At 29.1% G+C, this 26,646-nt stretch overlaps 1 protein-coding gene across 2 annotated transcripts in view; it reads left to right on the top strand.

The window, feature by feature from the left end:
• The first annotated feature begins 3,940 nt into the window (after positions 1 to 3,940).
• Positions 3,941 to 26,646, top strand: part of LOC129963535 (serine/threonine-protein kinase ICK-like) — a 42,541-nt gene continuing 19,835 nt past the window's right edge. The window contains exons 1-6 of one of the 2 annotated variants that reach the window (XM_056077974.1): positions 3,941 to 4,236; positions 7,021 to 7,152; positions 19,243 to 19,297; positions 20,044 to 20,165; positions 21,527 to 21,739; positions 26,194 to 26,365. In XM_056077974.1, coding sequence (XP_055933949.1) covers positions 7,052 to 7,152; positions 19,243 to 19,297; positions 20,044 to 20,165; positions 21,527 to 21,739; positions 26,194 to 26,365 — 663 coding nt within the window. In that variant the 5' untranslated portion in view covers positions 3,941 to 4,236; positions 7,021 to 7,051. Of the gene's footprint in view, positions 4,237 to 6,865; positions 6,932 to 7,020; positions 7,153 to 19,242; positions 19,298 to 20,043; positions 20,166 to 21,526; positions 21,740 to 26,193; positions 26,366 to 26,646 lie in introns of those variants that run through there. The other variant, XM_056077975.1, reaches the window with a different exon arrangement.

The following is a 26,646-nucleotide window of genomic DNA, read 5'->3' as shown; positions in this document are numbered from 1 at the left end:
GCGATTGTTGGAATTGGCTTCAGACGGATTTTTGAAAATTAAACATAGAAAGAGTACCTTAACATCATTCTGGTTACAAATTCAACATGTGTATCCGGTCGTAACAGAAAAAGTTCTGAAATACATCTTGCCTTTTCCAACTTCATATTTATGTGAAATTGCTTTTTCAGCATTTGTAGAGATTAAGTCGAAAAAACAGAACAGACTATTAAACGTGGAACCGCATCTGTGATTAAAATTAACAAACAGGGAACCAAATGATGACGATCTCTCATCTCAGCACAAACTATTTCATCCTTCTCATTGATCCAAATAAATGTTACTTGCAATATAAATTTTATTTATATTTTATTATGAATAATTTTATTTCTCTTTTCTTATTATTTTGTGTATGTGACAAAAAAAAAAAGACAAAAAAATATTTTTGATTGTTATTAAAATACTTTTTTTTGAGTACTCAGCGTTACGAAAATTATTGAAGGGGTACACATATGTCAAACGTTTGGGAAAGACTGGTCTAGCTCAACGCGTTTTTGAGTTATCTCTGTCCCAGACTGACGGACATTTTCCAAAATTGTGTTTTTTGAACTCGGGGTGGTCTAAGACGTGGAAATTCATCAAAATCTCGAATTATTTGATGATTACAATACTTTCTCTATACTTCATATACGGAAAAATAAAAATGATGCAAACGAAGTTGCTAGTACAGCAACTAAAATAATCTTTTCTTCACATTTGTTGCATTGTTTACTGGGTCTTTCTTGGGAGTGCAGGGGATTTATTTTCTTCCAAATGAGTAAATAATTCCTTTTTCTGAACAGCCTTCAAAGCTTGATATATACTTTGTCCACCAAAATTAAAATATAATCAGAAAAATACATTCAATGATTCAAGTTGTAAGACATTGTCCAATGGTGTAATTATTTACATTAATTACCAAAAACTAAACCGTAAATTGGACTTCTATCTTAAATTTCAGCACTAAATATGTAAAACAGATAACTGCCAACTTGTTGCCAATTTCAGGCATTTAATGTTGATTAAAATTAATGAGGTGTCTGGAGATGATTCGTATTCCGTAATATGATCTAGAAATATCATTTAAGTAATAAGCAAATGAGACGTTTAATTGGCATACTGGATGAAAGAAAGCGCAAGGGTGTCATGAAAATCTGAATACACCCCCCCCCCTCTTTCACTCAAATGGTTATATTAACCCTTCAGTTGGAACATATTCTTTTTAGGCACGTGAGTTTCCGTTTTGTAGAAGAGAATTGAAAGCATGTTCTTGCTAAAGGGTTAAGTCATATATGATAGCAAGGTGTCATAAGATGGCATTGCGCATTGAAAAGAGGAACTCGACTCTCCCTGGCCGAATGGTCATAGCATTGATCTCATAATCAAGAGATTGTAACTTCGAATCCCGCTAGAGACAATGCGATTGACAGTTTGTGTAAATATTTAATTCCATGATTTTATGTTTCCCTTTATTTCATGTTCCAGAAGATTCTGGACATTTCTTTAGTTTACCAGACAAGAGTTCTGGACTTTTCTTACTGTCACCAGAAAAGTATTCTGGAATTTTCCCTGCTAGTATAAAAACTGAAGATTTGTCAGTCATTGTGTTCTCAGTTCAGAGTTGAGTTAATAAATTGGTTTAGCTCTACTTCTTGTGTGTTTCATTGAGTTCCACACTAAAGTATCTACGTGACAATATTAACCCTTCAGTTATAACATATTCTTTTTAGGCACGTGAGTTTCACGTTCTACAGAAGAGAATTGAAAGCATGTTCTTGCTAAAGGGTTAAGTCATATAAGATGGCAAGGTGTCTCCTTTTTTAAAATCCTTCCAATACTTTCACTTCAAATAAAGTTTAAAAAATATCCATACACCATCAATCTAATTCCTACACTCCATTTGACTGAACTTGTATGACACGAATAGCTGTCGAGACATAACACAAGAAACTCATGTTAACATCGATACAATTTAAGAGGGGGGAAAAACTCGTGTTCGTTGGCTACTTAATAAATTTTGGTATGACCCTTTTCTGTCATGTTGTGTGTTTAAATCTTCCAATAGTTATAAGCCATGTCAACAAAGTAGCAAGAAAAGAAACAATGAAGTTAAGTATAGTGTTCCACTATGAATAAATTATCGTTTTATTTTATTACAAATTTTGTGAGTTATTCGGAATTAAAAAACTAAAAAACAAATTTTGGTAGGTTATTGCTATATTTGTTTTAATTGTAATATTTGTTTTAGTGAGAATAACGAGGATTTAAAATTTTTTTACGTATCTCGAAGATTTTTACTTAGACATTTTATTATCTAGAAGTTAAGTTTAGGTCTTATTAGTAAGAACTGTTTTATAATTCACTCTTGTATAAAGTCAGTGGCAGATTTCTGTACTTTACAGTTCTAAGTAATACAAATTGCAATAATTTTCTTTTTATAAACTGGTCCATTTTATTTCACATTTCAACATATCTTTAGCTTCTTTAATATGTTAATAATTTATTTAGAGTTAATTTTTTTTATTTTACTAACTTTGTGAAAATGTATATATTATTTATTTATTTATTAGGACTCATAATTTCGTGTAATCCATGTTTGTACAAGATTATATTTAAGCATATCCTTGGTATTCGTAAAAACTGTTTCAAATGAAATGACCGCAATAAACAGTTAGGAATTTTATCAATTATACTTGAAAAAGTGCTAATATTATCCTATATTTTATAATTCATAAAACTTCCATTTTTTGCAAATTCTTATTTGACAATCAGGCCTGATAATAATTTTTAATCAACCTGCTTCTGGCCCCCTTCCTTCAGACCAATAACCTCTAGTAGTCTAATCTTTTAAATCGAAAATCCGTAATTGTATTAAGTGACTGATTGTGCCAATACAAGTTATCTGTGTTGGTTCAATAACTCCTTAAATAGTCCGACTAAATGGAAATTTTTAAGGTTGATATAGCATTTATAAAGTCTGAAAATCATTAGACTTGAGAACAGAATGTGGAACTCAATGGATATGAAGGTTATTTAGCCGGGCTGTAATTTATACCATTAAATATAGAATTACTGTGAGAGATGGCGATAAAGATATATAAGATCAATTTTTTAAAGTAATTTTATGAACCAAATAATTCTTCTTCGGAATTTCAAATGCAACAATTTTTACTATAACAATTAATTACAAATTTTTTTACGATAAAAATATGTGTAAAAATGTCGTACGAGAACTTTATACAAATAAAAATGTAATAATCATCAAAAGAAATCCTGATTAGAGATTTTCACTGATATCCGAGCTTTAAACTTCCGTGAGTTCTTATACTTTTTTTTGTAATCATACTTCTTTGTTTCTTTAATTTAAATATCTCATACAATCTTTTTCCACAGTTTTTTTTATCTTGTACTTGAAATAATGATGTTATTGTTCTTAAGTAATTTAATTTAATTGCTGATAATTTAATTTCAACAAAACGAAAAAACTGACCACACATCAAAATTCGTTCTTATTTAAATAAAATTGAGAAGAAACAGTATATTTCAGACTACCTTTTCAAGGTTTTTGTTCACTAAATTCTTGATTTTGATCTCAAAAACTCCATTTGAAAATAATTTACATTCACTATTGATGATTTAGTTTTTAACCCAGTGCTAGTCAATGACTGTGGCCGAGTTCTTTCAAAACTACTATGACTCCGACCTTACCTGCCTTGCAAGACTCAGAAAATGTTAATGACGAGTTTTGACAACAGTGATAGGTAAATAATGTATCTAAGCATTAGATTTGCGCAAGCACCCTGGAACGCTTTTGTCTATTGATTGGTGTCTCCCTAGAAACCGAGGGAAATATATACACAAGATCATTGCACTTTTTTTCCTTTCCTTTTCAAAAATAATGGATCAATGACATCTTCTGAAGTTTTCCATCGATGTGCTTCAGGCCAGAAGGAATCGACTCGACTGAGTTTTTTGCCACTGACGATATCGCGGTGAAGGAAGTTAAGGGTTGTTGTTTGTTGCCTTGGAATAGTTACATATTTAGGTCAGCAAACTATTAATCTGCTGTTGTAAGGAGTGCAACTTTCCCGTTTTGTTGAAATGAGTAGAGGAAAAGAAGAACGTGAAAGTGAAATAATTCGATTTTCATAATCTCTCTGTAACCTTGAAACTTAATCTGGATAAAAATTCGCCATTTCGATTTAATTATTAATTCAGGTATTTCTCGAAATATTTTCATTTTTCTGATTAGTATTTTTATTTGGATTCTTGCTATTGTAGATTTGTCTGAAGAAATTATTACTATTTTTGAGTTTTAACTTATTATTTTTAGAATAAAGAATTAATATGTCAGAGAATTTCTCGATGAAAATTTGGTTTTATAAATTTTTTTAAATAAAGATCACTTGAATTCTACAATGTCCATAATATCAGAGAAAGCTAAATATTTCAAGATATGAAAAAGCAACTTTCTTGTAAATAGAATTTTTTATTGAATTTAGTTTGTAAATTAATAACAGTTGTAAACTTAACCAGTTTATAAACTAATAATAATATTGCTTCGTACCAAATTAAAAGAAACAAGATGTTATTTTTCTTTCTTTAAACGATAAGCAGGTTCTGGCAGACAACCATAAATTTGTTTTGAATATTATTTCTTTTTTATACAAAATTTCTTTTTACTTACATTTTTAGTAACTTTTAATAAAACATATTTATTTTATCGTATCTTTATTTGAGCTTTTGCCATCATTTTATTTTTACGAAGTGATTAATAAAAAAGTTCAACTAAAAAAATAGATTTATTTCAAAATGTTTTCCTAACTCATTAATTATTTTCAGCAATGACTTGAAACCGGCTTGACCTAAATATTTTGTTATTATTTCGGAAAGAATACATCTTAGAGAAACTGACTTTAATTTATATCATTGCAGTTTGAAAATTTCTATAAATGAATCGCTATGTTTTAAAAAAATATGAAGCGATATTTTAATTTGGGTTATTATTTGCTAATCATATTTTTTTCATTTAAAATTTCTTTACCATTTTTTTTCTTCTTATTTTAAATTAGCTTTAAAATAAAAATAAATAAATCATCCATTCACTAATTGTAGATGAGTTTTCATGATTGTTATGCTGAAATTTACAAAATACATTTTTGGTTGTATTAATCTTTATGCCATTGAAAATTAAAGCTCATTGTTAAAATGTTATTACCAACTATTTGATAATATTTTTAATGAGCTTTAAGTAGAACCAGCTCCATTTAAAATAAGATTAATGAGGCATATTTTTTATACAAGCTGTATTTTTTGATATTTAAATTTATAAAGTGCTGCATCTTTTCAAAATTAGTTATTATATTTTTGTAAATATAGACCATTTTTATAAAATGTAACGAATTTAACAAATAATTATCATATTTTACCAAAATGAGCTAGTAATAAAAATATTAATTGTAATAAAATCATTATAAGAGTAACAAATTCTTGTTTTGAAAAATAGTACTGCTTTTTGTTAACAACAAAATAACAGGTCTCAAATTTAATCGTTGCAAGCAAAATTTTATTTGCAGAACGTTTTGTATTTTTGAATCTTTATGCTTGTGTATATATATATGCAGGCAGTTAAACAAATATATTTTCAAAAGTAATTTTCTGGGAGTCAGGGTCCCTTGAAATAGAGCGTGAAGATTCCTCAAATTTTCGCGTGCGAATTTTGTGCAAATTTCATATTTTCTCTATGAGCATTTCGTACATGAAAAGTTAAAAATAATTAAGAAAATTACTTTGGTTTCAATTATTTTATTAAAATTTAAAAATAAATTTAATAAATTATTTTTCTGTCTGTTTATCACTAGCTTCTTTTTGGTGACTAGCCGGCTGCCGGGAATATTGGTTTAATGTAATTCCAACTAACTCTCTTAAGCAAAACGTGATATTCATGGTTTTTATGCATTAGATTGTTATGATTTTTAAAACTTTTTATTTTAGACCTTACACCTATTCTGTGTTTCGTGTTCAGGAACATAATTACTACCGTCACGTATCATGATATCGTTGCACCATAAAAACATTTAAGTGTATGAATAATCTATTTCAAATTGCACCTTATCATTTGAGGAAACCTAATTTCATCTTCTGATTCCTCATGTAAACCGTTAGGTCAAAAAATTATAAACAAAGTCTTCCTTCCTTAGCTTTCAACAATGGAAGAAAAAACGTGCGTTTAAATATATAATGAAAAAAAAGAAAGAAAAAAAGAAAACTGTATTTCGCTGCAACAAGAAACAATATGTTTCAAAAAAATATTTTTAAAGTATTACTCAAACTTTGGAATAATTCAGATGGCAGGTAAATTGTTATCATGAAAAAGATAAGTTTTTTTTTTTTTTAAGTGGTGATAAAAACTAGTTTTGTATCATATTATTTTTACGAGATTTATCATGGAAAAAAAAACGAATTTTTGTTTAATTAATAGTTAATTTAAAATCCCAATAATTTTTATAAAAAAAATCACTTTGGAATACACAATTTTATTCTTCAAAGTATATCAGGGCCAAATTTGATAGTTCTAAATCAAATTTTATATTCTGTAGAGCGCCAACACAGACACACACACACACTCCTTTATTAGCAGTTGAGATATTTTGTGCAATTACCTTTCCAACCTATATATATGTATTGTGTGCATTGGAAGAATTTTTTTTTACTGAAGAATCGGCTACTGATTTTTTTTATTGGAAAAGCATGGAAAGTAGAAAACTTTCAAGAATTGGTTTTTTTAACATTAACGTGATAGAAGTTTAACCACTGTTAAATTTAACATTCATCATCTGATTGAAAGGTATGGATCGATGATTGCACCTGAGCAGAATATTTAAATTCTTGAAGTTCTGACAACAAAACAGAGGTAATAAGATATCACGGTTTATTTCGTTATTTGGGATTTAGCTTTCAATTTTTACAAGACTCATTCATTACAAGTGTGTCATCTTTCAGGCGCTGATGGCTGTACCATCGACTGGACATTATGAACCAATATGTGACCTTGAGTCATTTGGGTGACGGCACTTACGGTGATGTGGTCCTCGGGAAAAGACTGGACACGGGAGAAAAAGTTGCCATCAAGAAGTATAATTTCGTTTATTTGTTTTAATGCACTCTGTTTTTGTTGTCATCAACTTTTTCATTTAAACCATTTTCCCAATTTTTTTTCTTTTACATTTCATTTCGAGTTAAAATAGAAACAAAATAAAAGAATAAGAAATAGTTTAAGCATGTATGGTGATGATAAATATGTATGAAATAACTAAATGTGCATGAATAACAGTTAGAACAATATAATGCTCTTTTTTTTTCTTTCGTTTGTTGCAACGGTTGAAATGGGAACTAAAAAATGAAAATGTAAAAGAAATGCAAAAGAATACAATATTCAAGATGTCTTTAGTTTTCAATTTAATCAGAAGATAATTTGGAAAATGAAATGCCTGAAAACTCTGTAAATACTTTTAAGAGATTACAAATGCATTTAAATAAAAAAAAATAATTTTATTTCAAATCAATCAAAACTTTGTCTGTCCAACACAACGGAAAACAATTTCAAGCGATTTCAATCGTCAAACTATATAGCATGTGATTCGGATACATTTGTACTCATTATTTATTATACATATATTTATGCACTTGAGTGTATTTTTATAATTTGGCGAAATTTTTTTAAAGTACCTAATTTTTTTTCAAGTCTCAAAACAAGATCAAAGTTAAGACACAGAGTATGTTTCTGATAGTACAAATAAAAATATGTGTTTAGAGTGGTTTACTAATGCTGACGTAAAATTAAGTTAACTTTTTATGCACATTTTCTATAACAATGCAACATCTCCAACCACTTGATCAGTCTACAAAACATATCCGCTTTAAAGCAAAATAAATGGCATCAACACAAATATTTACAATTTTCACCTCAAAAAAATTTTATGAAAATGAATTCAATTTAATAAATCAATGCTTTTGGTAAGAATTTACTTATTAAATTTTGAAGGAAAAAAAGAAATAGCTATTTTGTAATAAAATACATTCTTCAAAAAATAGGTACAAAATAAGAGTTTAAATATCCCCTCTCATACTTTGCTACAAGTAACCTTCTCATATGGAATGCCGATGGCAGGGAAAAATATCTCACGTCCCTAATATTGTACGAAAAATTACTCGGTAAGCGTAGGATTCACCATGTCCAACACGGTCGATAATAGATGACGGTGCTGCATTCGGAAAGGAAACACGTAACGCAGGTACCAAAAATGCAACTAAGATGAAGAGAAAAAGAACACAGCACTTGCAGAAACTCGCAACATAAGCAGGCAGAAAATTACTAAATTGAAAACAGAAATTTCTCTCAGAATACACAGCTAGAGAGCTCGCTCCACGATCTACTAGAAAGACACTAACTTCATTCACTCGCTTCAATCTTGACAAGTAGGATATTTCCGACAAGATATGAAATTTTTCAAAAAAAAAAAAAAACTGTATCAGATTTCTAGTAATGGTAGAATTAACAATTTTGTATTTTCTAGAACGTTTATTTTTCTCCTGCCAAAGTTGTAAATTTTATCATGAAAAACGTAAGTCTTTGGCCTCGGTTCCATTATAAATATTTGTAAAGTTCCTTTCTATATTATGAGAATAAAGGTACAAAGAAAAAATATTGCAGATTCGTAAAATAGTTAATCCTTTTAAATGCGAATATCTTTCAAATTTTAAAAAAGAAAACTTACATTTCTAATGGCTCTATAATGGGATCTCAATTTATGTAACAGTTTCCCCATTTTTTTTTTCAAGGCTTATTCGATATATACGGAATATACGAAACTGAGGTTGCTATTTGGAATGTTATATTGTGGTAAATTATGTGATATATGTGTGATATCAGTAATGAATTTCTGACTAAGCAAGTGCCTAGATTCACTAGGTTGATGAGGGCCGCAAGCATGTCGATTGAAAAAAAAAATATTAGCCTTCCTGGCAAATAAATACAAATTCTATGAATTGTAAAGTATCAAAATGTTACTAACATTTTGTTTAGTGTTTAGAATCTTAGCTGCTTCATTATGTTCATTAGAATCTTAGCTGCTTCATTATGTTCATTAGAATCTTAGCTGCTTCATTAATTATTTAAGTATTTATAAACGCCGAACAACTGCGTTAAGAATATTATGTGCAAACACGGATACAGCACTGTCATCATTCACAATAAATAAATAAAACATGAATTTTCACAAAGCGAAACATTAAATAAAATATAATGTTAAATTAAAAGTGTGAAATTATTCTAATCAATTTATTAAAAGAAGGGTTTGTGAAAAAGGCTGGGATAACCTGGTTGGTAGAGAGTTGGATTCGCGTCCCTTAGGTTGCGAGTTCGAACCCCGCCGACCGGAGATTTCATGCGTGCTCGGTGGCTGACGCGCGTATAAACCTGTCGTGGTCACAAAATTCTCCATGTCGAGAGAAATACCACTGGGGGTACTGGATCAGGGGTGATCGTTCTCTGATTTATATCTAAATTACGATATGTGGATGAGTGAATGTAATGTGAATGAAGTCCGCAGCGTAAAAAGGGTTGTGATGTCGTTCTTTAAGTCGTTCGCTTGGCCCTAGATGGCACTACTATAAAAACAAGAGACACTCCCCCACCGGCTTAAAAATCGCTGTCTTCGTAACAGCGGGCTAGTCTATGGCAAGTGCCATAAGAAACAACAACAGGGTTTCTGAAAGGTTGCAAGATGCCAAAATCTGTCATTATTTATAAATGCATACAATATAAATATTTAGCTTATATGGTTAAGTTGTATTTTATTTTAACTATAAATGCATGAAAGATTTCGTTTACTGGAAGTCTTTTAATTAATTTAAGCCCTGGAAATCAATAACTAAATGTTTAATATTTTTAGATATTTGATTCGGTATTAGACCAAAAAAGTCTTTCTAATCTGTAGCACACTTAAATATTCATTTTTAAATAGCATAACATAATAAGAAAATGATGAATTCAATAATTTTTATTTTGTATTGTTTCACCTTGATGCAAACTTGAATATTTGGTGAGCGATAGAATTGTAAGTGTTTAGAACACCATTCCTCAAACTAGTATGAGCATAATACTAAAAGGTAGGCTGTGGTGCAATGGTTTCGAATCTTTTCATTTCTCTCGCGTAATCCTTGATTAGTTTTTTATCTTTATTTTGGTGCACTCCTTATTATTATAACCTTTACCACCATTTCACTCAATGAAAACTATATACTATTAAGTAAGGATGTTTTAGAACCAAGATTCGAATTAATAGCATTTGGAGAATTTAGTATTCATTTTATCTTATTTTATTTTTTGTTGTTGTATTAGTTTACCACCAAATGAAACAGAGTACAGTGTAAAATAGCACTGAAATAATTTCACATTAATTCGTCATGAAAACTAACAGTTACTTCAATAAACTATTCAAACTGTAAACGATTTCAATACAATCCCTTGAGTTCATTCTTTGACTCCAATAAAAGCTAACATAATTTCATGCTCGAAGATATATTAAATTTACTGCAATATTTATTTTAAACATACACATGATCTTGCCACAAATTCTCTTTCTTTAAAAAAAAAAGAAAAAAGAATTACTTTTGGCTTTTTTCAAAAACAAAAAACACAAACAGTTCTTTGATTTCTTTGCATGATGATGGAAATTTCCATCATGACATTTAATGAACAAAAAATCGTACTCATAATAGGTGTACTGTTAATTGGTTGTTGCTGGTAACTTTTTTTTCCACCTCTGTTGCGTAATAAGGAATGTAGCTGTTAAAAAAAAATCAAATGGCAAAATCATTATAGCGGGTTTGAACTTGTCATTCCGCTGTTTGTTGTGGTTGGAAGATACGTGCGATTTCTTGAATATTTTTTGTAACTAATCTGAGTTTTATTCCTACTAAAAGTGTTGCTGGTAACTTTTTTTTCACCTCTGTTGCGTAATAAGGAATGTAGCTGTTAAAAAAAATCAAATGGCAAAATCATTATAGCGGGTTTGAACTTGTCATTCCGCTGTTTGTTGTGGTTGGAAGATACGTGCGATTTCTTGAATATTTTTTGTAACTAATCAGAGTTTTATTCCTACTAAAAGTGTTGCTGGTAACTTTTTTTTCACCTCTATTGCGTAATAAGGAATGTAGCTGTTAAAAAAAATCAAATGGCAAATCATTATAGCTGGTTTGAACTTGTCATTCCACTGTTTGTTGTGGTTGGAAGAAACGTGCGATTTCTTGAATATTTTTTATAACTAATCTGAGTTTTTTTCCTAATAAAAGTGAAAATGAGAGGAGAAATTTAGAAGAGAGTGACACTGAAGATTTTGCACTGAACTTAACATGTAAATTTGCAGGATGATGGGTATTTCCATCATACTGTTTTTTAATTATTTTATATTATATATTTATATTAGGTTTTTTTAAAAAAATATTTTTCATTTAATCTAAAGCATGAATTATATCGCCCTGATTTGTTTCACAAAAAAAAAGGAAAAAAATCTTGCAAAGAAGGGTTAAAATCGATTTAGCTGCATCTTTGCAGTTCGAAAAAGAACTGGACGAGCAATTTAATCTTTTTAAATTCATTATTCGATCGCTTTTTTTATTTCACTTGAGATTTCAATCCCTAATTCTATAGGTTTTCATCATTATCAATATTATTTTAATGTATCCTCCATTGATCACTAGGGATAGACATGCCACAATTTGAACATTGTACTAGGGGTCCGCCCCCTGCTCGCTTATGCTCGTCAATCCCCAGGAATGCAGTTCCTCTCGGATCGCTTCGCTCGCTCGCCACCTACTAAACCACTTTAGTCTAGCAATAGACATATTCCGATTCAATTTATTCCTGTAACGTTCTGGCAAAAAGGACAGAGTCCTGACATAGTCCCACAACTATAGTCCTATAGTAACTTCGCTCCGTGCACATAAACATTTAATCCTATCTCGTTCATTACAGCTGGATCTTCTTATGAACGATTCTTGAGCATTTTCATTCGACCTGTCTTCTCTTTTTCGACGATTTCGTTTTAAAATCAACACTGCACGACTTAAGCTCAGCATATAAAATTTTGTCCATTTTATGACTGTTAATTTTTTATTTAAAATATTTTCAAACCGATGCAAGAATAGCATTCGCTTGAAATCTTATCAAACCGCATGTTGTTGTTCCCGGGAGAGGTGGAAGTGTTGCCAAACGGCATTTAATAAATTCGCCCTGATTTTGCGCCCACGTACGCGTTTTATATATAGAGAGGATTTGATTATACTACCATTATTTAAAAAAATGAAAAACCACCAGCAATAGATGAAATGCTTATAGTCTTTTTAAAAATAACTACAATTTTGCAATTTACCTCTGCCAACACTTGTAATTTACTGTTACAGGAACACTACAGTTTTTTTCATTCATATTTCTGATTCAAAAGTAATAGGTGACAAAATTTTAAATCTTTCTGACATGGTGACTGAATCTTATTCTTTTTTCTGCAAATGTAATTTATCTGACTTATTTATTTCCATGTCGTTTCTTCCAATGTAATTTTATAGAAACAGATCCAACAAAAATAAATAAGATTGCTATGCTTCATTGTATTCACATATTTCTGTAGCAGATAAATGAGATCTTTATAAACAGGGTATCAATTTCTTTTAGATTTCATGATGGTACGAGAAATACTAAAGACTTAAAATCACTATCCTAAGAAACAGAAAAAATAATCAGTGCTATGAGAAAAAAAATATATATAGCCTGTTTTCTTCAATTCCACGCACGTGAGAAGGTCGTTAGGGAAGCCCTTCCGGAAATTAACGTTTTCCGCATTCAAGAGGAAAAAAAGTAAATTGCGGAAACATCTATTCCATTACGATTTTTTCTTTGATTTTATGTCTTTCAGTTAATGATGATAGAGAACTACCACTATTACAAAGAAGTCAAATATTTTTGATACCTGATGATGATTGATATTTTGCTACAAAGAACCTTGTTTGTGATCTTCAGATGAGATCGAAATGAATTTCTTCGCTTTGTTTCATGTTTCGGGGTTCAAATATATAAGGCAAAGCGAAATATATATACTTCTAAGTTTAGTAATAATAATTGATAAGTTTTATATTAAATCCATAAGAAGTTTTAATCTTAACCCTTATTAATTATTATGCTAAAAAATCCGGGTAAAAAGAATAATTTTAGTGTCAGTACATGGCACTTACAGTGGTGGCCAAAATTGAGGACACTTTTCAAAATTTTTAAATTTTCTAACTTTGTATGCTTATATAATGTAACGTTTCATAAAATGCAAACTCCTATATATCATTTTAAAGATAATTTAATGCTAATTTCAATACAATAAGCAAAATTCAAATATTTACAATACAAAACAAGTTGAGCGGCAATAATTATCGAGATACATTAGATGTTGATGACTGCAGTGAGTTATCAGTACTTAGTAGGGTAGCCTCAATTTATTTTTTATTACTGATTCACACTGATGTTTTATTGAGCTGACAAAAGGTTTAAGCTCTTCCTTCGTTATTGCAGGATGCCAGGAAACAATTACAGACTCAATTAATTTTCTTTTATTTGATGAACGCTTCATATGTACAAGAGTTTTCAAACGGTACCATAAGTTCTCAATAATTTTGAGGTCAGGACTGTTTCCTGGCCGTGATAACAATTAAATGCCCTTTGTACTGAACCACACTATTGATATTGTTAGTGTGTGGCAAGGAGCTTAAACCTGCTGAAAAATAAATGATGTGTTGTTGGGAAAGAGATCACTGATGGAAGGTGTAAGTTTTGGCTCTAGAATAGTGTCAGTGTATTTTCTTGCATTTAATGTCCCATCGATAACACGAAGGAGACCAATACCGTCTGCTGACATGCATGATCAAATCATAACACTAACTGAGTTCTTCATAGTTGCCTGAATGCAGTCTAGATTTAGCTCTTCGCCTGTTCTATGTCCTACCTGTTTTCGCCATCACTACCGAATAACAATATCTTTGTTTCATCACTCCGTATAACTTGAGATCACTGATCATCTGTCCAATTAATGCGTTCCTTTGTCCACTGTAATCTTTTTATACACTGCTGTAAATTGCAATAAGGATTTTTTCGTTAAATTCTACCTCTTAGTCCAATATCTAATAATCTTCTGATTATTCTTGAACTGACCTAAATGCCAGCATCATTCAATTGACTTCTGATGGTCACTGATGACATTCTTCTATCTTGGAGACATGGTCATTTTATTCTTCTATCATCAGTAAATGTGGTGCACCTTTTCCAGCAGCCATTTCCTGCTTTGTTTTTAATTGAATTTGTCTTCTAATATCGCAAACAAAACTTTCGGACTCCAGATGTAGTCACTGATCCACCCACCTATCTTGCAATTTCAGCATAGGAAAGACCACATTCTTGTAACACAGTAATCCGTTCTCTTTCTAGGTGTCCAATCTATTCTTTAATTTGATGTCATTGCTTCTTAACTAAATATTAGAAATATTTACAAAAATTCCAACTATATATTAAAAAGTTTAATAAAATTTCTAACCAGCAATTTCATTACATAAAAAGCAGTCTTCCTTCTACAGAAAAAGCACAATAATTACTTGTTCCAGCTTTAAACATGATGTCAGCTTCTGCTAGCAGTTATTAACATTTGATTGGTTCCAGAAAAAGAACAGACATTTGCCAGGAAAGTTAGAAATTACAATCCATTTCATCACAGTGTTTGTTATTCAGATTAAAATAACTTTTTTTGTATTGCAAATATTTGAATTCTACTTTTTGTAATGAAATCAGCATTAAATTATCTTTAAAGAGATATGTAAGAGTTGGCATTGTGTGAAATGTAACAATTTTTATAAGCATGCAAATTTAAAGGACATGACTATTTTCTAAAGTGTTCACAATTTTGGCCACCACTGTATATATAAAAATTTCTTCCTCCCTCCCCCTTCTCTCTGGAACCAGGTACATATAATTGGTCGTGTGAAAAATAAGTTGTTTCTAAGTATATAATAGCGTTTTTAAGGGATTAAATTTCAGTTTAGAACTTTAATGTAACAGAAGACCGTAACTTAATGATGCATTGGCACAGATATTTTACAGCTTAAAAAAAAAAAAAAGAATGCACTGACTGAGATTTTTAATTAAAAAAGAGAGAGGCTGTGTCCTAAGGCCAAGAAATAAAAATTACTATGCGTAAAACTCTTCAGTGATAGAAGAAGAATTTGCAGATTATGTTTATAATAAATTGTTGATTAGGAGAAAATTTCCGGCAAACAATATTGTTTTTGGATTAATATTTTGATTGTTCCGTAGACTTGTATTATGTTCAATATTTCAAACAATTCTAGAGATTATGGTGAATATCTTTTTCTTGGTTGTAGATATAAGGGTTGCCATCCAATTCAAATTTATTAAGTAAAGCAGGAATAATAACCATTAGGGTAATTAGTTTTTATAATGTCTTTCTTATTTTTAAACCCTAAAGTAAGAAATAAAATGGAAGGAATACCCCTATAGTTTCTTGATATTTGTTATTTTGATACATTTGGTACTTATTTTGAAGCTAGATTTTCTGATAATTTGAAATAATAACTCCAACTATAATCCTTTCAAAATAGGGTTCCATTTTATGATGGTTTTTGTGTCAGAATTCGTGATTCAGTTCAAGATATATTGAAAATCCTGGAGTTCAAACGAATTCTTTTTTGTTTAGTTTTGTTCTATTTAAGTTTATTTTATCTGTTCTGTGAAAGATTCTCTGTGATTTGAAAGATAATTCTTTGCATTATTTGAAGAATAGAGAAATTACCTCTCAGCAACAGTAATTATTTTTTCTGGAACTGAGATGTCAACAATAGACTGACAGATCGCTTAAGATTCGACTTTCAAGATGGAATTAATGAGATTAATTCATAAGAGAAAGATTGTAACAATAAAATTTTTAATTGTAATAATAATCATTTTAATATCAACTGCTACTAAGACAGAACTGAAACAATAACAAAATTTAAATAACCCGCACCCATTATTAAACAGTAGAAATAGGCTTGATATTTCATTAAAGTAACCTTTCTTATAAGGTGTTTTAAATTAATTTTAAAAATGATTAAGATTAGAAAAATAGCTGTTTAGAAATGAAATTTATGTCAGCAAATCGCTTACTTTTAAAATTTTAAGATGATGTAAAAATAATTTTTGTGCAATGAGTTATTCAGTAGCTACGACAGAAAAAACGTAAAATCTTTCAACCCCTTTCCTATTCACTTCCTTTAGAGAGTTCTAGAAACTTTTTAATAGCGCAGTAAATCTTTCTAGGTGCTAAGATGCATGGATACCAAACTTCATTCGAATTTGTCAAGAAATTCGGAAATGCATAAGATGCATACTATATACAAAAAGAATGTTTCTTATATATTAGTTATTTAATAAAATTAAATTTCTATAATTTATATAATAATTTGTTATATAATTTATGTAACAATGTTCTGACTCTAGAAACTGCATCATTTATTTATTGTAGCATTTCAACTTTTTTTCCCAATTTATAATCCGAAAAGAAGTTTCTATTCCTTAATTGGCAACGTTTCGGTTCCCGATTCAGCTATTACGTTCCTGATTATGAAAAATAACTCTTTGAAACTCTGTATTATTCATTAAAAATATTCTTACTTTAATTTTTCTTGCTTTGTCTGTAAATAAATTGCTGTTATTTTTTATTGTATTAAATTAAAAGTGTTTTCGAATATTCCGAAGTGTTATTTATGTGCACAGACGATGATTTCAATAATTAAATATAAACATACATTGTACTTCTAATATTTCGTAATTCATAGAATTTATATTTTTTACAACTTTATTTATTTGATAACTTATAACATTATTTAATCGATCCGCTTAGGCCAACACCCTTTGCACCCATTTGCAACTTATTATTTTGCAGCTGCCTAGTCGAAAATTCACCACTGATGCAGAAAGTAATTGTATTTTGAAGACTTGAGAGATCTATAAATAAAACTTAAATATACGGAGCCGAAGATACTAAGCTAAAACATTTACTTAGTATCACTGACTTCTAAAGTCAGTGGGCTTGTCTATGACAAGTGTCATTAGAAACGACATTTACTTAGTAATTTAAACCATCATAAACCATTATCTAAAGCGAGATATCTTTCACTTAAAAAAACATGCGCTTTGACGATATCTGAATAGATGTTAATGCAGAAAACAGGCCTTAATATCTCGAAAAACATATAAAGCAAACGAAATCATCACTACAAGATTATTCTTAACAAAATGTTGTGAATAAAATTTTGATTGTTTTATTTTTATTTTCAAAGTTACTTCATACATGTATATCACAAGGAGTAGTAATGACAACTTCTGAAGCCGATCTTAAAAAGTGGTTATTTGTGCTACGAAGATGTGAGAGGCTTATAAACAAAAACAAAAAAAATCCTTATTAAAAGAATATATTTTAAAAATTTTACATAAAAAAAACTTTGATATTTTTTATTTTTATGTTTAGTATTATTTTATGTGCAAAATAAAAATGGTTGAAGTCTGTTAACTCCAATAATATTCAATATCCACCAAACTGGGAGAAACCTAATTTTCTATTTTTCAGCGGTTATAAAATGATAAAAAATTAACAAATTTAAATATCGTGATCATTTAAATCTAAAAACATCTTTAAAGTTCTAAAGTAATTACTTTAAAGTTGAATTTTTAATACCGGTTATTTATTAACTCATTAAAATCGACGTATTGTTATTAAACCGATAAAAGAGATTAAAAACCGATTAAACGAATTAAAAGTTTAATCGATTCAGCAAGTTGTAACTTCTTACATAAAGCAATAACATTGCCTCTAAAAAACAATTAAGGTAAAAATTGTTTTTTGGAAGTAATTTATCAAAATGGGAAAAAAAAAGAAGCACGATATCCTTCAAATGTCGATTAATAAATCTACTGAAGCATATTGTTGAAAATACAGCAAAGCGGACTGTCAGAATAAGGAAAATAGATTTAGGAGAAAATTGACTCGAATCACGACGTGTTTCATAGCCAAAATGGCGCTTGGGGACACGTTTAGATTTCATCTAATAAATTGACATTTACAACATAAATCACGCATGCCATTTTTTAAAATCTTTTTTTGTACTGTTTATTTGTAATATGTTAGGGAGGTAGAAAATAGGAATAGGGAAATAGAAATAGAAAATAGGGAGAGTTCCAGAAATAGTAACATTTTGCAGCAAGAAATTTTCGTTTAAAAAATAAAATTTAAAATTTTAATTTTGTATCTTCATTGCTCGTATTATTTTCTTTGTTTATTAAATAATAATTTTCAATCCGTGCATTAATTATATTGACTGCTTAATCTGTTTATACTTCTTGCATTTAAAAACTATTTTAATCCTGTAATTAAAGTATGTTAGGTTATGTTTAAATCTCTAATATTATTACTAAATAATAACTGTCCATAACATGCAAGATTTAATTCAAGTTATGATAAGCATAAAACATTTATATCACTTATCATTCTAATTTGAAAATTTATAATAATATTTATGACAAGTGAGTAGCTAACATGTAAAAAGACAAGCAAAATGCCAAAGGCTCAAGATTTTAAAGGACTAGGATCCGCAGTGTTAAAATTATACAGACGTATGAACAATACTACTGTCCTACCTTCTGAAATTTAAATTTTTAAGGAAAAAAATTCTTATTTTTGTTGAAATTAACGCTCAAAACAAACTCTCTAAATTACTCGTAAAATTTTGTTGATTTGGGAAAAAGATTGTAACATTCTGTGTTAAATAAAACTGTAAAAGAAATATTGAATTGCTTCCGAATTCTGTCTAAATGAAAAGATACTTTAAAATCATCTAACAGTGTTATAAAGAAGGATTGAACTTCGCTAAAAAATGTGTTCTTTTATAATTAGTGATTATAATAAGTATGCTACTGCGTCATCATCTAATTATAATAAATACGGCACTGCGTATCAGAGTAATATCGTCTTGATAAATACTTGCAATGACATGTGAAATTTTGTCTGCACTAATCCATGTTTTATATTTCAGTGAAAAACATTTTGTTTATTTTAAAGATTATTTTTTATCTTAAAGGATGAAAAAGAAATATTATTCTTGGGACGAATGCATGAGCTTGAGAGAAGTGAAGGTCAGTTTTTATGCTTGTTACTAATCAAGATATCCGGTAAAATGTTTTAAATGAAGGAAGAATTACTTTTTGTGTTGTTTCCATGAATAAGTTAAGGAAAAGTTAAGAATTCTAATTTCTATACGGTCCCACGATTCTATGAATCATATTTCGAAAAAATTGACGACATTCTAAAACATACAATAAAAAAACTCCATCGATTTATGAATAAAATTGATTGTTATAGTTGTTTAACTTAAATAAGGAACGAAGTTACAAAAGTAACATCATAGTGCATAATTGTAATTTGCAAACGATCCCTTAAGATCTGTCACGTGGCCTCGAATTTATCTGTAAAATTCCTTTAAAATAGAGATTTTAAATTCGATTTTTTTTTTTTGTTTAAAATGTTAATGTATCAAGAATATTTTTCTGATATAATTGATAAGACCGGGTGACTGTCTAATAAGTTATATTTCGTAATTTTTTTGATAAATTTTATTGACAATAACAACCTTAAAAATAAAACTTTCCGTCATTTAAAATATTTTTTCCAGTTAGAACTATATGTCTATTTCTAATGGTTTAGAAATTAGCCACTGGTCTACGATACGAATGGACACCCGGTGGATCTTAAAATATTTGTGATTTTTATTGATATACTGAGCCTGTAATATATTTCTTCAGATATAAAAAAAAATGTCATTTCTAAATGAAACTATTAATTTTGCCTCTTTTTAAATCTTATTTATTTATTTTCTTTAAAGTCTTTAAAGAAACTGAGTCATGCAAACCTGGTGAAACTGAAGGAAGTTATAAGAGAAGATGATACGCTTTATTTCGTATTCGAATACATGAAAGAAAATTTGTACCAGCTTATGAAACGCAGGTAAATATTTAATGTTTGATGTATCTTATACTGAAATTTGAAATTAAGCAATTAAACTGTAATAAAATTTTAAAAATAAGTCAATTTTCAACAACGTACTTAAATTTACACGAAAAATAGATAGTTCATTCAAAAAGTATCTTTCACATTTCATTCACATTTATGAAAATATTCTTTTTTGTTAACTAATTATTATTATTATTGTAATTTTATTTATTGTGATTCCGAAAATTGATGCTTTTAACACACAGTCTTTTCTAGAAGTATTTGAAGTCTTTAAAATATTCGTGATTATGCAATATATTGTTTAAAAGAAATATTTACAAAGGAATATTTTTGAACAAAAAGTTATGTTTCAGGTTTTAACTGGTTGAATTGTAAATTTATTTAAATTTTAATTAGACACCAGATTTTTATTTTCAGACCAGATTTTATTTATTTTCAGCTATATAAGAATGAGAAGAGCACCTGGAATACTTAACTGTTTAAATGATTTTCATTTTTTAATTAACTGTTACGTTTACTGAAATGCGGATTTAAGCATAAAAAAATTCTGTAATTCGACGCATGAACCTGGCACTTAATTAAAGAATAAAATACTATGAAAATTTAAAAGGAAATTCTTGTAAATTAAATTTTTAAATGTCCGCAGCCAATAATATCTCTTGTAAACGTTTGTATATTTAAGGAAAAAAATATAATAATCGTATTAATTTAAAGTACTATTTTTTTTTCAAATCAAAGCGTATAAATTATACATTTTAGTACATTTCTTTATAATTTGTATTTCTTAAAACGTAATAAGTTATTTATTTTTGATAGACTGGCGAAAAACCAAAAACCACAAAATGACGAATCCAAAATACTTTTTAAATTTTCCTCAAAATGCTTTTAATGATTTTTTTTCATAATCAACCTATTTCTCACTAATGTTTTTTTTTCGAAAAATTGAAATATTTCTTTAATGAGAAAACGAAGAGTTCTGGAATATTTAAAATTTAATTTAATACATTTTTAAAAAAAATAGCATTTTGATTTGGTGTTCTTATGAACACTATTCAATAACTTTTCCAATGACTTATTATAGTTATTGATAAAGTTAAATTATAAAAAAATTTGTTTTATGTATGCCATATGACTTTTTAATTTTATATTTCCAATTGTAATTTTTAATCAAGAAATTAAGTTGATGATTTAATCGTTGTTTTCATAATATTAGTTGTCAGCGCGATTAATTATTATTTTAAAACAAGCATGATTTAGCTGCACATTGTGGTGTGGTTTTCTTACAATTGTGAACGTTGCAAAAAAATCAGTTTGTCAATCCAAAATTTTACAAAACTATCTCTTGTTTATTGCAGAGACAGACAATTTCAAGAGACTGAAATCAAAAACATTCTGTTTCAAATTCTGCAAGGATTATCATTCATGCACAAGCACGGGTATTTCCACCGGGATCTGAAACCAGAAAATGTACTCTGTATGGGCTCGGATCTCATTAAAATTGCTGATTTTGGACTAGCTCGTGAGATTCGATCGAGGCCGCCTTACACCGATTATGTCTCCACTAGATGGTACGTCATTACTGCAATATTTGTTGTTTTGTTTTCTTATTAAGCATAGATTATCCATGTATATTATACTTTAATGTAAGTGGCACAGAAATCAAACTTATTAATTACTAGCCAATTTTGGCGACCAGTTTGTTGGCCCAAATTATTGTTACAAACCTGTAATTTTACTTCCCAGCAAGACTAGTGTCATCGTGGGAAAAACCGTTGTACGATCTGTCCTGAGTGTGCTAAGCGGGTGCCGCGTCAATGACCTCAGAGCTTGGCGACAAACTTGGCGACTTGGCGATGAATTTGGCGACTTTGGCAACAAAAAGGGATAATACTGGAAAGTTCGAGAATTTTCACGATCCATCCACTAGGAACCGAGATACGCCCTGATTGATCTGGAAGATTCTAGCCTCGCCTCCCGGAAATATAAAGACAGGCACTCTCAAGCTGTGGAAGTCGTGTGTGAGAGTAGTCGGAGTCGCCAACAAGTAACAGAAATTGGAGAGGATTAGACAGCAAGCAAGCTGCTAAACTAGCGATTAAATGTGCTGCGTTATTACAATTGATTGGCGGTATTTGTAGAAAGAAATTTTGCAACATTATTGATTTTGGTAGGTTGTTAAATATTAAATTGGAAATGCATTGTTTTTTTAAATTTCATTTTGTTGTTTGATTAGACAGGAAAACGAAAAACATGAATTTAACTCAATAAATCAGCAAAGTATAATCAATGCGAATTTAAAAGAAGTGTATATACTGCACAATATAAGCGGAAATAAAATCCTACTTCGGAATCAATGCCCAAATAACACATTTTTTAATCTTAATTTTAATATTAGCAAAAGCACGCGGTTGAATGCTTTGATGGATGTGTTTAAATTTCATGACACTAAAAAGTAAGTGTTAATAAATTGTATTTCACATGAGCAAATTATTGAAATTAAAGAAAACGTTGTACAGAAATGAAATTGGCATCATTAAAAAGGCAATTCTTTTAATTTGAAGATAATATAAGGAATTAATAATTTGGGAAATAACAGTTTTAATAGAGGTAATGGTTTTGGTAGATAGGGTCATCAATTACCCATCTGGCAATGGTTAAACCTTATTTTCGCTCTCGATTAAGTTTTATTTGAAGCCTATTTTTTTTTCTTTCTTTCTTTTTCATTTCATTACATTTCAGTGAATAGTGAGCTTTATCCAGAGCATTTCTAATAATATATTGCAGCTTCGTTGATTAAATAAGTTGTTGATTTCGTTGATTAACTAAATGCAAATGTGAAAAAGTTCAGTGAAGCAGTCTGAAAGCAAAATAAAACACGTGCTTTTTTAATGATTTGATTATATTTGATTCTTGCCATTTGGTACTAAGCATTAAGCGAGATTTCTGTGCCACGCATGCTGGCGTTATATATATATATATATATATATATATATATATATATATATATATATATATATATATATATATATATAATATATATATATATATATAGAGAGAGAGAGAGAGAGAGAGATTGTGAAATAGCAATAGTCAAAGGTAAACAATCTATCGTATGAATGTTTCAGACTTCAATTATAGCTGCACTTAATTCAACGCTTCGCTTTGTGAATCAATGAAACTCAAAAATCTAATTAGAAAAGCTAGGAGGTGGAGTAGCCATGTCTCTAAAACCTCTATTAAAGGCAAAAATTAAAAACTAAATCAAGATTCTGGCTTCAAATAGAAAGCTTAGTACAGAGTAAAATTAGACTTAACCGTCTTCTGACAAGTAATCGATATGACTTTAAAGCATGAAATTCGTTATTTTATACAATATGATTAATTTATGAAATAATCATACGCTTTACGAGAAAAATACTGATAAATCAAGATTAAAAATAACCAAGCATTCTATGAAATAACAGAATTTGATATTTTAACGGTAACGTATATAAATTTTAATTTGCCCGAGGAATAATTTGTAACAGACCAATTCCGTTTAATTCGTATTTCTCAGTCTTATTAAATATGTAAAAATAATTCTGATAAAAGTTAAAGTTTGGGTTTTTTTTAAACCCATTGATATGCATTTTTATTATTTATGTGTGGTGCCAATGTTGTGTAGGAGGCGAGTTCGCAAATTGTACAGACTAAGTCTATGGCAAAGGATACCGACATGCTCTGATTGGTTTAAGCCTTGGCATCTTTTTGGCAATGTTTTGCCAAAAAGATGCCATACCGAAATATATTTTTATAAGAATAAATAAAATTTGTGAATTTATCCCCCCCCCCTATTTTTTACGGTTTACATGTAATATTAATCTGGAACACATAAACAGCAGAAAAGATCAAATCCTGAAACCTAAATTCAGGAAATATAAAAATTACAATTTATTAAAAATATTTTTTGTATGTGTTTGTTCTTAATATTATTTTGATATAACTGAAAAAAAATTAGCTACGAAATCACATATTCCGCTAAATCGTAAATATTTATACGTTTTGGGCATAAGTAATCCATCTCCCCATATGTTGGTGATGGAAAAGTAACAAACGTTCAGCAATAAGTTTCAATGACTGTATAAATTATCTAATAAATGCACGAAAATCATAGAAAAATAAGAATTATTTAATTGCTGCATCATATGTTTAGTAATTACTTTCATATAGTTTTTATACTTATGCGCATAAACAACATTAGTTACTTGTATTACTAGTATTATTAGTAATATTTATTATTATTATTAATAATTAGTATTAGTAGTATTACTAGTAATATTTAGAGAAAACAATTATATTAATAAAAATTAGATCGTGTTGATATTCACTCGTATCTTCCATAAAACTAATGAAAGGTACAAAGTTTGAGGCAAATAAGCGAAAACTAGACTATTATGAGTACAAAACATTGCCAAAAAGATGCCAAGGCTTAAACCAATCAGAGCACGTCGGTATCCTTTGCCATAGACTTAGTCTGTACAATTTGCGAACTCGCGCGTAGGAGAGAGAAAAACAAGAAACGCAGTGAGATTTACTATTATATGACTTAAATAGTTGATCATATAATTTGTGAATGAAATAAATGAAACGGTATGACATCCATTCCAAGATATAAAGTACATGAATGGGATCATAAATATCAAATCGACATCTTTAATCTAAATTTAAAGCGAGTATAATAATATAATAAAAAAGTAATATAAAATAATATTCATAACATTTCTAACTAGCTTATACTAGTTTTGTTACTGCTTTTCACAGAGGTCATTCCACTAACTAACATTCCACTAGCCATGTGAAGGACTAGCAAAACCGGTAGTTGCTTAATTATACTATCATACAGGGATTAAAGTTGACAATTTCGAGGATGAGCTTACCCTAATAAATTATTCCTTGTCTTCCGTATATTTTTTTTTTATCTTCTATCACTCAGCTGTTTTTATATTTATATTGCTTCTAGAACATATTCAATAGTTCTATTTACTATTTATACCGCCTTCATCTAGAAATAAAGGAGGAACACATTCTTATTTGGGATAAATGAATGAATTTAAACATAGCAACCCTTTACAATGTATACCCATTGGAGAACAAACCAAGTTGGGTTTTCTGCGCCCACAGTAACTACAGCATTCTTTTTTGAAAAATTTTGAAGTTATGTAAAATTTATTTTTGTGCGATAATAATTTCGGAAGTTATAACGAAAAAAACGCTAAACAATTTAATTTTTTGTTAATTAATATTTTTTAAAAATTGTTCCGAATTTTTATTAAAAGCATGCTTTATACAGAAACCGAACATGGAAAAATAAGCCGAATTTTTATGTCTTTATTACAGTAATAGAAAAAACTCCAGAAGGAAATAAAAGTAGCAACAATGAAAACGATTTGAATTTCTCTTCAGCAATGAAATATATTGTTAGAAAATATACTTTAAAAAAAGTATAAAATAAATTCAAAAGTTAAACTTTTTAATATTAAGAAGGCATAAAATTCATTTTTGTATTGTAATATTTTCAGAAATTATGGTGAACGTCGAAATTTGAACTAATTTTAAACAAGTAAAAATTTAAATATAAATTTTTATTAGAATTTTCGGTGTGCAAATTTCTACCCTTCGAAATATATTTATGTCATGTTTGATAGCTCTAGATCAAGCAATCTGCCATACAGAGCTCCAGCGTCAATACACAACACACGCACACACACATACACACTCATCCAGTTTTATTATGAGTAAAGACAGATACAGGAATAACGTGAACATGTATTACAGAATTACATCAAACTGTAGAAGACTTTTTATCATAGACACCATAGAAGAAATCAAACAATCTTAACAAAGATTATTTATTATGTTACTATTTCTTATGCATACACGGTGATAAAATATATGAAAAATATAGATTATAACATTTATACATGCTTTTCCTTTCTTTTTTACGATATATTGGCACAATAAGATAACTGTTTTTCCCTTGAAGGTACAGAGCTCCGGAAATCTTACTCCGCTCCACGAACTACAGCTCGCCGATTGACCTTTGGGCACTAGGATGCATCATGGCGGAGCTGTACAATTTGAGACCTTTATTTCCAGGAAGAAGTGAAATCGACCAGATTTTCCGAATAGCTTCCGTTTTGGGCACACCAGACAAAGTAAAAAGAATTTTCACAAAATAAGACATCGTAATTTGTAATTTTAAAAGAATTTTTTTCATATATCAAGACACTCTTAAATAAACTGAATTTATAAATTATTAATTGATATATCCAGCATTGCTCGAGATTAATATTCTTTCGTGTATAATATTTTTTAATGTAGAATTACTTTTGCATAAAATATTATAACATAGAAAATCTTTTTCATAATATATACATTGAAATAAAAAAGAAATTTAAAAAATAATGGTATAAAAGTTTAATGTATTTAAGTTATC

The sequence above is a fragment of the Argiope bruennichi genome, chromosome 3 (genome assembly GCF_947563725.1).
Source record: "Argiope bruennichi chromosome 3, qqArgBrue1.1, whole genome shotgun sequence".
NCBI lineage: Eukaryota > Metazoa > Arthropoda > Arachnida > Araneae > Araneidae > Argiope > Argiope bruennichi.
The sequence above is the reverse complement of the archived record's forward strand: the minus strand, read 5'-3'. Positions and strand labels throughout refer to the sequence as shown.